A 10,835-nucleotide genomic window follows, 5' to 3' on the forward strand; every position below is an offset into this window, starting at 1 on the left:
CTGAGCTGTATTGTGCCATTACATGAAGTCCATTCTGCTCATGTGCAGACACTAGTGAATTCAATCATAATTATTTCAGATTGGGGGGGGGGAGAATCAAGATTCTTTGCAACCTAGGTTCAAATGTCCAAGCTTGGATAAATTCATGATGAAATTGTTGAAAAGCAAGTAGTATTTAAAAGAGAACATTTTGTGTTGGATTTTTTTTGGAGGGGTGTCGTTCTCTTTTTCACTAATCTTCTGAACAGTCATTGCCACTGTAATCCCGATAGATTATTGGTTTGGCCCTGTGGGTGGGGAAACCTTAAGGAAGGAGCTGTACTTGTGAGATTTTGTTCAGGAGAGAGCTGGAGAGGAATGGAGTTAATACCATGGAACAAGAATTAGGCCCTTGTCACCTTGAATTAGGCAAAGAGATTATGTGTATAGGTAAAAGGTAAAGGTGTCCCTGCACTTGTAGTGCGAGTCGTTTCCGACTCTTAGGGTGACATCTTGCGACGTTTTCTAGGCAGACCGTATATATAGGGTGGGATTGCCAGTTCCTTCCCCGGCCTTTCTTTACCCCCCAGCGTATGCTGGGTACTCATTTTACCGACCACGGATGGATGGAAGGCTGAGTGGACCTCGGCCCCTTTTACCGAAGATTCGACTTCCTCCTTCCGTTGGAATCGAACTCCGGCCATGAGCAGAGCTTTGGCTGCGTTACCGCCGCAAATTCCTTTTAGTGGCTTTATTTGTATCTCTTGTATTTTATTTAGGGCTTTAAGGCTTTTGTCTGTGGGAACCCCTGATCTTATCTTGGACTTCTCTGCAGCACCTCCTGCACTGGTGCCTTGTTGGATGCATGGAATTTTGGGAATTATATTCTGAATGTATGTTACATTCTGTTAGGGACATGTATTGTTTGTGCTGTATTTGCTACCTGACTTAAACTTGCAGAATTTCACAAATTGCAATTGTGTTTGCATTATTTATTTATAAAGTAGCCACATAGAACCCAAGAGTACATCACAACAGCAACAGTATCTTCTGGAGCCAGTATACCTTGCCACAGGTCCAGGGAGAGCAGTGGGAGGGGATGGTACACCAGGCATTTCCTTGGCCAGCTGCAGCTATCTTTTTAATGCAGCAATACCTCACTTATTCTAGCAGTCGCTGACCTTCCGCAATCAGGCAAAGCTTGCTACTGCCAGAGGAAACAAAGGAAGGCTGCTTGTAAAGATAGCTGCATGCATCTGCAGAGGAGATGAGTTGGTATGGTGTGGAAGCAGCTGCTGAGAAGCATGGGGCATGGGAACTGAATGCCAGCTCTCTTGTCACTCCAGCACCAACTGTTCTCGCCAACGCTGGTTGAAGGCAAACTATTCCTCAGATTTCCAAAACAAGCACAAGACACCAGTGTGGCTGGTGGCCACATGTCAGTTAGGTAGTGGAATCCATTCTGGTTTTTAATCTGAACTAGCACCGTGGACAGCTCCATGAAAGATTGGACTAAAACCTGGAGCGGTTTTCACTGCCTCACTGGCATAGAGCCACCAGCCCCCACTGCAAGACATCTATCTACATCAGGGATTCTCAAACGGTGCACCCAGGCACACTGGTGCGCCCTAAGAGGTGGCTAGGTGTGCCTCAAATATTATGAAAGCATATTTTAAAAATGAGAAGAAACCCATTTGTATAGAGTAAGTAATAGTTTTCTATAGTTTCCAAGTTATTTTTATTCAGTTTAAAATATATTAACATATTTTTAATTTTGTACATGAAGGGCACCAGAAAATTTTTATGTTTTACAGTGCACCGCAAACCAAAAAAGTTTGAGAACCACTGATCTACATGCTTCCTTGTTAGACAGGTAACTTGTGAACTGATCCTAAGCTTGCAAAGCCTGAAAAAGAACAATCTTCAATGCACTCTATACAGCTTTCAGACTGCTAATTAAAATGTCTTAACTCTGAACTGTAATTGTTTGTCTTTAAACACACAGAGCAGCACCATGAATCATAATGCAGAAATGGTGACTTTTGCATTAGCCGATTTGTCATTTAATTCTGAATACCATTAACTTTACACTGATATAATAATTCAGCCTCAAGGGCATTCTTAAGCATTCCTGAATTCTGCTCTTAATGGCAAGCCAAATTGCTATGCTTTTATCCTTTCCTTTTTGATTTATAAGCAAGCAGTAAATATATGTGCTAGATACAATACCAACTCAATCACAACTGTTCTTGAGAGATGTGAAAGTAACTGTAAGAATAGTTTCTCTAAGTATCAGTCTCCCATTAGCGGAGTGAACATCCTGCATATAGACATCCTGTAAACCAAAAGGGCCAAGGAAGAGGAGAAAGAGTAAGGTAGGACCCCCAAAGGCTACAGGGAAATCTTGGATTTTAAAAAAGACCCCATTTTCCCAATAATGATCATGGGCGAGGGCTGCACGTGTACATTGCTGTCATTGAACACTGTCCAGTAGAAAGATGGAGCCAGCTCTCAGCCAGTTAAGCAGCAGCTCCCAGGAATATAAGTTATATATATAACTTATATTTTGGAGTATGACTCCTGTCACCTGCAGCCCATATGGCCAATGGTCAGCTGGAGACTGGTGCAGTAGTGCCTTTCAGCAGGTTTCACTAACTTGTCAAATTCAACTCTATTTAAGAAAAGTGGACCTTGTCTAACTTACACTTCCTGGCTGCATCCAGACTTTGTTGTTATGTGCCTCCAAGTCGACTGCGACTTATGTCAACCCTATGAATCAGCAACCTCCAAGAGCATCCATCATGGACCACCCTGTTCAGATCTTGTAATTTCAGGTCTGTGGCTTCCTTTGTGGAATCAATCAATCTCGTTTGGCCTTCCTCTTTTTCTACTCCCTTGTTTTCCCCAGCGTTATCTTTTCTAATGAATCATGTTGTCTTCTCATTATGTGTCCTAAGTATGATAACCTGTTTCATCATTTTAGCTTCTAAAGATAGTTTTGGTTTAATTTTGGACTCTCTTTAAAAGAAAAACTAATCACCTGGGAGGCATTTTGGCTGAAGAGCAGTGTAAAAACGTGAATAAATCAGACTATGTGAAAACTTGAACAAGTACATAACAAAGCCACTATGATATCCTTGGAAAAGGGGGGGGGCAGAAGAGTGGTATTGCCATCCACCTTTAAAGCCCTACATGCTTAACATGTTATTTAAAGTACTGGCTGCATCCATACAAACCTGATGTCTTCAGACTGGTTGGCTTCTGAACCTGCCTCAAGATTCATTAGACTGGCAAGCAAAGTAGTGCTTATGTATCCTTGGAACTCCCAAAATAAATATGCAGAACCCTGTCTTCATTCCTTTTTTAAACAACTCTTAAAAATGCATTTGCTACAGTTTGCATTCTATTCATAATGTTGAGAGGTGAATTTTAAACTGCTGGTTTTAATTTTTTAAAAAATTGATTTATATTTTAAAATTTGACTTATAATTGACTAGGCTACTGGTCTAATAATGAGAATTTTAGTTAAAAGCTAGAGAAAAGTGATGAATTCTTATATTAAATTGGGGGTATTAATTGTGATATATTCAGATGTTGATCCAGTTTTCAAAAAAGTGGTAACAAATCTTTCTAAGCAAGTGTAAACTGGCCATCCTCTTGCTTCAGATTCAGCAGAGTAGCATTAGGATAAACAAAAGTGGCTAGTAATGGAGAAAAAATTGCTGTGTTGTTTGGATTAGTAATAAATAGATGAGAGCTTTGCCACTACAAGCTTTCACTATCAACTCAGATGTCAAAACTATAAATCTAGGGCAGTTATAACGTCAGTTCTGCAACAATGATGTGGGTATTTCCTTGGGGATACTATTCAGAAAGGAATTCCTCTGACTGAAAAATTCAATGACCAAGCAAAATACAAATGAACAGCTTGACTCCAATTGCTTTAACATAGTTTTGCTTTTCAGTAAGGCTTTTCCTATGTACTAAGCCTTCTAACAATAATCACATTATTTGTTAAGAGTAAAAAGCCTTTCATAATATAGGTGCTATGTTTCCTCTGAAATCTTTTAGGCATGTTAACACCTTGAATTGGACCTATGAAGAAATTAGACACCAGTGACCCCCAGGTGCAGCATTTTAGACAAACTGAATTTTCCAGACTATTTCATGAAATGTCTCCTTATACTTGAAAATACTCATGAGAACTTTGCTGATCTTCTGAACCTATTCTACCTGTCCCTAGGTACATGCTAGGTGCGGCTGGTGGAAATGAAGACAGCTTCTGATCAACAACACCCAGATTATGAAATGACCTGTTAAAAGCAGCTTATTTGGCATCTTCTTTTCCTGCCATTAAGCCTTTCATGAAAGCTACTTTATTTCAACCATTATAGCATCTAAATGGTTTACTGTAGTAGTGCTTTTTAGAGTTTCTGGTTTTAGAGCTGTATTTTCAGTGCTTAATGTTCTTTAACTATGTACACCACCTTGCAATGTGCGTACGCCCAGAAAAATGCAATATAACTTCCTAAGTACAAAGAAATATTCTGGAAGTCTTCCACTGCACTCTAAAAATGGGCCAGAAAAATGCAAATGCTACTAGAGGAAAAAGGTTCCTAACCATGTATCAGTTTATTTGGACTAGGTAATCAGTGCAATAAATATGTCCCTCCCTTTGTGAGAGTTGTCAGTGTACCAGTTTACACAAGCTTCAGTCACTATTTTGCATGCTTTCTAGAGAACAAAATTGGACTCACACCAGCTTCATTTAAACCCATGTGTACAAAAGCCACCTTGAGAAACACATCATCTGGATTTACTTTGTTAAATGTAAATGGATGCTAGGTTCTATTTCAAACTCAGAATTGAAGTAAAGAACAGGTCTGATGACAGCATCCTGCATAGGATGGTTATGCATCACTAGTGGAGCCTGCAAGGCTAGTGAAACCAGTACTGAAACTGAGTTATTTAGGTTTCTAGGTCTTGGATCCTGATTTAACAGTGGCAGCTAAAGAGTCAACCTAGTGATGTATTTACAAAAAAAAGCAAACACAGCTTGATGACCAATCTCTTACATAAAAAGAGACATCCGTTTTCTATTTCAATTACTATTCAATATCTTGTGTGATCAATAACATTGGTAGACCAGCATCATAAGCCATTTTCAGTTTCCTTTACTCAGGTACCAGACCTAAAGTTACTCTATTTTAAAACAGGATCTAGCAAATAATGCTATACTACAATGTAAACACTGGAGTCACTGATTTAATTTTATAAAGCCAAACTACACATTGTATAAAGATTACAAGGCTATGCTAATATTCCACTATTGTTGCTAAATGATTTGTTACATACATTAAGGGAATTCAGGTTTGAATTCTTAACCACTTGCATAAACTGCATGGGGAAATCTAGTTCTAGATTGTCCATTAAGACTGCCATCAATTTCAGGGAAAATTAAAAAACTCTTAATTAAAATAGAGAATGTCAGCAGTGAAGTTGATAGCAAATTGAGCAACCAAGTAACTTGGGAACCAAAAATTCATGTGGCACCTAGAATTTTGTTCACGAGTCACCGCTTCATGTCAGCTTAATTTTTTTAGGCACCGTGCAAAGTTAGAGAAGATCATTTTATTAGGTTATTGATACTGCCTCCAGGTGGTGACAAAGGAGCAAAGAAGTAACTTTTGGCAAGTTCAGGTACAACACAGAGGAAGTGTTCCAACTCAAACTTGGTTAGAAATTTCATCAGCTCATAAGCATCTCTGACCTGTTCACTAAGGCTCTCATGCACTTTTAGAAGCAAGTCATAGCCTATTTAATTAGTTTCCGTAATTGTTAACAGTGGAACACTTAAAGAATTACCCTTCCAAAAACCTTCTGCACTCAGTTTTTATATAAAACCCATATTCCACTCCACAGCAGCTTTCTGCTGGGACACTATAAAAAAAATCAAAGATTTACCCTAATTTCTACAAAAAGAGGATCTTTTCTTGCTCTTTGCCACTTCTGCACAAAGTTTTAGATATTTCAAACCTTTGCCTCATTTATGAGTTTCAGGCCACTTCTTTCTCCAATCAAGCAGGCCAACTTCGCCAATACTAACATAAAAGACTTCCAGCCTGGCATACAAATGTTCCAGAGTCATGTGAAAAGGAAAACGAGTTCCAGTCTCAATCTTGTGAACTGGATCTTGAACGTGAGCGAGATTTTGAATGTGAACGTGACCGAGATCGTGATGCATCCCTCTTGAGTGGGGACTCTGATCGAGCCTTTGCAGGTTGGTGCTGCATAGGTGAATTGGAATGAGATCTGCTCCTTGACCTTGATTTAGACTTTGCTTCTCCTTTACCATTTTCTTTTGGTGACTGAGACACAGACCTGGATCTGCTGTGAGACTTCTCAGACTTCTCTTTGGATCTGCTGCGGGATTGTGAACCTCCATCAGATTTCAGCTTAGACTTACTCTCTGATCTTGACTTTCTACTTTTAGATCTCGACCGGGAACGATCTTTGCTTTGAGACCTAGATTTAGAGCTTTTCAAAATAAAATAAGTTATTTACACAGAAAGTCTACGCTCAAAAGCTCTAACTATAAAGTCCACTAGTTTAGAAACCAGTATTAAATATTAATGCACAGTACAAGCACTTCAGGTAGGAAGAATATTTTCATCCAACACACCACCCAGTGTATTGTTGGTGATATTAGTACTCACTGAGATCGGCTTTTTGAGGCACTACGGGATCTGCTGCGGCTGCTCCTACGACTTCTACTGCGTGATCGCCTTCTAGAACGTGATCTGAAAAGAAACAGCAGATATTTGGGCACCATGCATAATTCTATTTTCCCTTCTTAAGAAGCAGAATTACATGAAATGTGTTCCCTAAACATTACTATACTATGAGAATCATCTGACTGGTCTACTTTTAAAATATCACAGCTTCTTACATCACTGACGATTGTATCCAATGCTACACCAGCAGGGTTCCACTGGTGCAACAGGACTTGTTTCTTCTCCACCCTACTCCTCAAATCTGCTCTAGATCTGATTTTGAGGGTACACTGGGGGGGGCGCTGGAGGGGCCAGGAGAGAAATTTCCATTGCACATACCTTTGTGCCAGTGGAGGTGCAGAGTTGAATATGGCCGAAAGCATGTCAAGTTCTCAGAATTTAATGTTCTTGCATAGATATCCAAAGAAATCTGAGAGAGCAGTGTAACATCTGTAATGGGGACCACTGGAAGATTGTGGTACCTACCATTGCAAGGTACATTTTTTTCTCCAACCAGGCGAAATAGTTGCTGCAATTTTCTGTATATCCCCATTTCAGGCTTAATTTCTACACAGAAAAACATTCAAAAACACATCAGCACCAGTTCTAAACATACCTTGATCTACTGCCAGAATAAGATCGTCTATGGCTTGACCGTGGCTTGTCTTCAACCAGCCTGATCTTTCGTCCATTTATCTCTGTACCATCCAATTTGTCCAGAGCACGCTTCATGTCAGAGTAGGAACGAAATTCAATTACTCCTTCATTTGTTCGTTCTTTGTGAGCATCCGCATAGGTTACCTCACCAGCTTGCCTCATGAAATCCTTAAAAATTAAATTATCAGTATCACTCTACAAACATCGGTGTAGTACTACATCAACTTAAGACAAATCTTAGCAAGTTCAACAAACTCAATACACACACTTTTCAAGTTAGTTCTTCAAAATTTATGGAATTCATAAAGAATTGTTTTTTATGAAAAAGGCTTATTGTTTCAACATACTTTTAAATCCTGCCAACTACAGCGACTGGAAAGGTTTTCAACAATTAATCTGTATTCTGTACGAACAGGTGGTCCATATTTATCTCTTCCTGATGCTCTCCGACTGCTATATCCTCCTCCACCTTTATCACACAAAGATACAACGTTAGCAACCTTGTATAAAAGCAAACAAGTTAGTTCACTTTAGTTTACAAATTGTATTTACAGGAGTAGGACTTTTATCTTTCTAATCCTGCAACAAAAATTTTAATTCGCCATATTTTATATATTAAGGGCAAATCAAAGACTAAAATCCTACAAGACTGTGCTCCTCAACTCTGTTAGAGAGTGACTGCTCCTTTATTAGATTTACCTTGCTAAGTTTTATTTTACAGAACATTGTAAAATATAAAACTTAACTGATTACATGCATTTCTACATTTTACAAAAACGTTTACTAGTTTACACTAAGTACTTACATCACAGTATGAGGTATTTGGTGGTGGTTTGGCCACAACACACGCAAGGTAACAGTCACCTAGTTCAGTTTAACCAGTTTTGTCTAACCCTTGGAATCCTCACCATCACCCTGCGTCTAATGGCAAAAGGCTGCTGTCGTCATGGCTTCCGGTAAGGTCAGCCAAAGGGTCATAGGGCAAGGGTCACACAATGTATGGAAAAGCCATGGCCAATCAGGAAAGGCAGTCATCTTAGCCTCAGTGGACACAGCCTCAGCCCCACTGGTCACTTTTAAATTGAAACATCAAGGACTTGTTAAAAAGTTTGAATTGAACATGCAACAACTTTAAAAACAAACATACACATTTGCAAACCCCACCCCCACCAATAACAACCCATCAGAATAGAGATTTGTCTACCTTACTGCTCTTAACCATCATATCAGTAAGTCTGATGCATCCCAAATCCTTTCCAGAAAAAACTAAACAAAATGGACATAGCATCAGCATGTGTGTATTTTGTTTCCAATTCAGTATAATCAGCCTCTGTTAAAATTAGCCATCACCATCCTCAAAAGTCTCAGCAGACATTTATATTTGAGAATTCAAAGCAAAGTGCTTCTGAACTTGATAATGCTTAAAAACAGCTGTATGTGCCTATTTTAGACAGCACCTTTACAGCACAACCTTTTCTCCATTCAATTGTAATTTCTGATCGTAATATTTATGCCAGATGTAGTCTAATTAAGAGCAGTGAGTTCTTAATACAAAATCCCCGCATATGCCTCCCCACTCTCTCCCGTGCTTTGAGCCCCTGCAGAGGGACATTGCACTTTTGAGTGCAATTTACACTAGGGATGCCTAACCCCCTAATTTCCCCCCCTAGCCTATAGAACTAAAGGGTCAAGTATAATAAACCCCCTACCGACAACGGAACCCACCAGGAAGAACCCAGCCCCCCACCACCACCCCGGGCCTACCAAACCTCCTCCTAAACAACCTTCCTATCCCAGCGGTCCCAAGGGGACTATCCCTTCCCATCCCCTCCCCGCCCACGGCCTGGCCAACCAGTCCCCCTCACTCTGCCTCCCTAGTCTCCCCCAGCGGATCCCTCCTCCACCCCTCCTCCGCGCGCCTGAAGTAGGCCGCCGCGGAGCAACACTCACTGCGGCTGCTGTAGCTGTAGCCGTCCCTGTCCCGGCGGGGGCCGCGGGCGTGCTCCACGATCACCCGCTCCCCGCACAGGTCCTTGCCGTTCAGCTCGTAAACGGCATCCTCCGCGTCCCTGGAATCCTCGAATTCCACAAACCCATACCTGGAACACGAATTAGGGGGAGGAAAAGAGGAAGAAAAGTTACCGATGACTCGGGCAGGGCCTGACAATCCTACAGAGTAGAGAAACAGCCCGGACTCAGCAGCATATACCGTCCTTCCCCACAACCAAACCCACACAGATACGCACCCACTACTTAGCTCCAGAGTTCGCTCAGAGTTGGTGTCGCTCACTAAAGATTCCCCTCCCCGCGCTAACGGGACAATAGGGGCTGCCGCCATTTTGAACACGACGCCACGCGGCACGAGAAGGGAACAGACGCCGTCCGTAGCCTGCCGCGAGAACAACGGCTCGGGTCCTCTTTCCCCCTCCCCCATTTCCTGCCTCAAGATGAACCCGCGCGGAGCTCTCCCTCCCCCGCTTCACCCTCACCCGTTTTTTAAGTCGACCTCGAGCAAGCGGCCGTAGCCGCTGAAGAAGCGCTGAATGTCCTTTTCCCGCACATGGTAGCTTAAGCGGCCGATATACACGCGCGGCATCTCCGCGACCTAAAAAAGGAGAAAGGAAGGGGGGGAGAAAGGGAAGACCAAAAGATCCGAAGACACTTGCCCGCCAGGGGGTTCTTCGGGACACTCACGGCTGCGGCCTGTTCCACAGCACAATGGCGCCAACCCCCGCGCCGGCATTTATAGTGGTAGGCGGGGCCTGGCTGGTTCACATCACCGCGATCAATAGCGTACGAAGACGTCACAAGGGAGCCGGTGGAAAGAAGCAGAAGCAGGGAATGTGCATGTGCACAGTTCTGCACACGGTCTTTATCCTGTCGTATACGCCTTCCCTGTGTCTTGAGCTCCGCTTGGGAGGGACGTGTATTGACCTCCGAAGTGGCATCACTAGGGTTGGTGTCACCCCGTGCGGTAACTCATGGTGTTACCCCCATGGACCTCCTCCCCTACCAGACCATACAGATTCCTTAGTAATGTTTTTTGTACTAATGTTACTCATAAATTGTAATTCCCGTATATCACTGAATGTAATAGCGTGCACGCGCGCGCGCGCACACACACACACACACACACACACAAGAGAGAGAGAGAGAGAGAGCTGTGGGATCGTCGCACAAACAACCTAGAACATTTTTTCCCTTTCACAAGGACATGCAAAAGATTGAACCCAGGACCTTCTGCATGAAAAGCACATGCTCAGCCTACCACTGAGATATAGGGTAGAAAAGCACTCACTGTTCTGCTGGCCTGGGGATAATTCTGAGGGCCAGTGGGAACCACAGATGTGAAGGGAGGCAGGGAGAAGTGAGTGTGCAAAGAGTGCAGGTACAATGCCGAGGTGCCCTCTCAGCAAAACTGACACC

At 42.2% G+C, this 10,835-nt stretch overlaps 1 protein-coding gene across 3 annotated transcripts; it reads right to left on the reverse strand.

The window, feature by feature from the left end:
* Window positions 1-4,587: 4,587 nt before the first annotated feature.
* Window positions 4,588-10,218, reverse strand: SRSF6 (serine and arginine rich splicing factor 6). 3 transcript variants are annotated; one of them, XM_061631560.1, is made up of 6 exons: window positions 10,076-10,218; window positions 9,360-9,508; window positions 7,757-7,878; window positions 7,369-7,577; window positions 6,696-6,779; window positions 4,588-6,516 (listed from the first exon to the last, which is right to left on the reverse strand). In XM_061631560.1, exons 1-6 carry the CDS (start codon window positions 10,150-10,152, stop codon window positions 6,153-6,155), a joined length of 1,005 nt encoding a protein of 334 aa, XP_061487544.1. In that variant the 5' UTR covers window positions 10,153-10,218; the 3' UTR covers window positions 4,588-6,152. The 3 variants fall into 3 exon arrangements, with proteins under 3 accessions (XP_061487544.1, XP_061487543.1, XP_061487542.1); XM_061631559.1 differs by having other exon boundaries at window positions 9,899-10,166; XM_061631558.1 differs by lacking the exon at window positions 10,076-10,218 and adding an exon at window positions 9,656-9,834.
* Window positions 10,219-10,835: the final 617 nt, after the last annotated feature.

This window comes from Rhineura floridana, chromosome 6 (genome assembly GCF_030035675.1).
Source record: "Rhineura floridana isolate rRhiFlo1 chromosome 6, rRhiFlo1.hap2, whole genome shotgun sequence".
Classification (NCBI taxonomy): domain Eukaryota; kingdom Metazoa; phylum Chordata; class Lepidosauria; order Squamata; family Rhineuridae; genus Rhineura; species Rhineura floridana.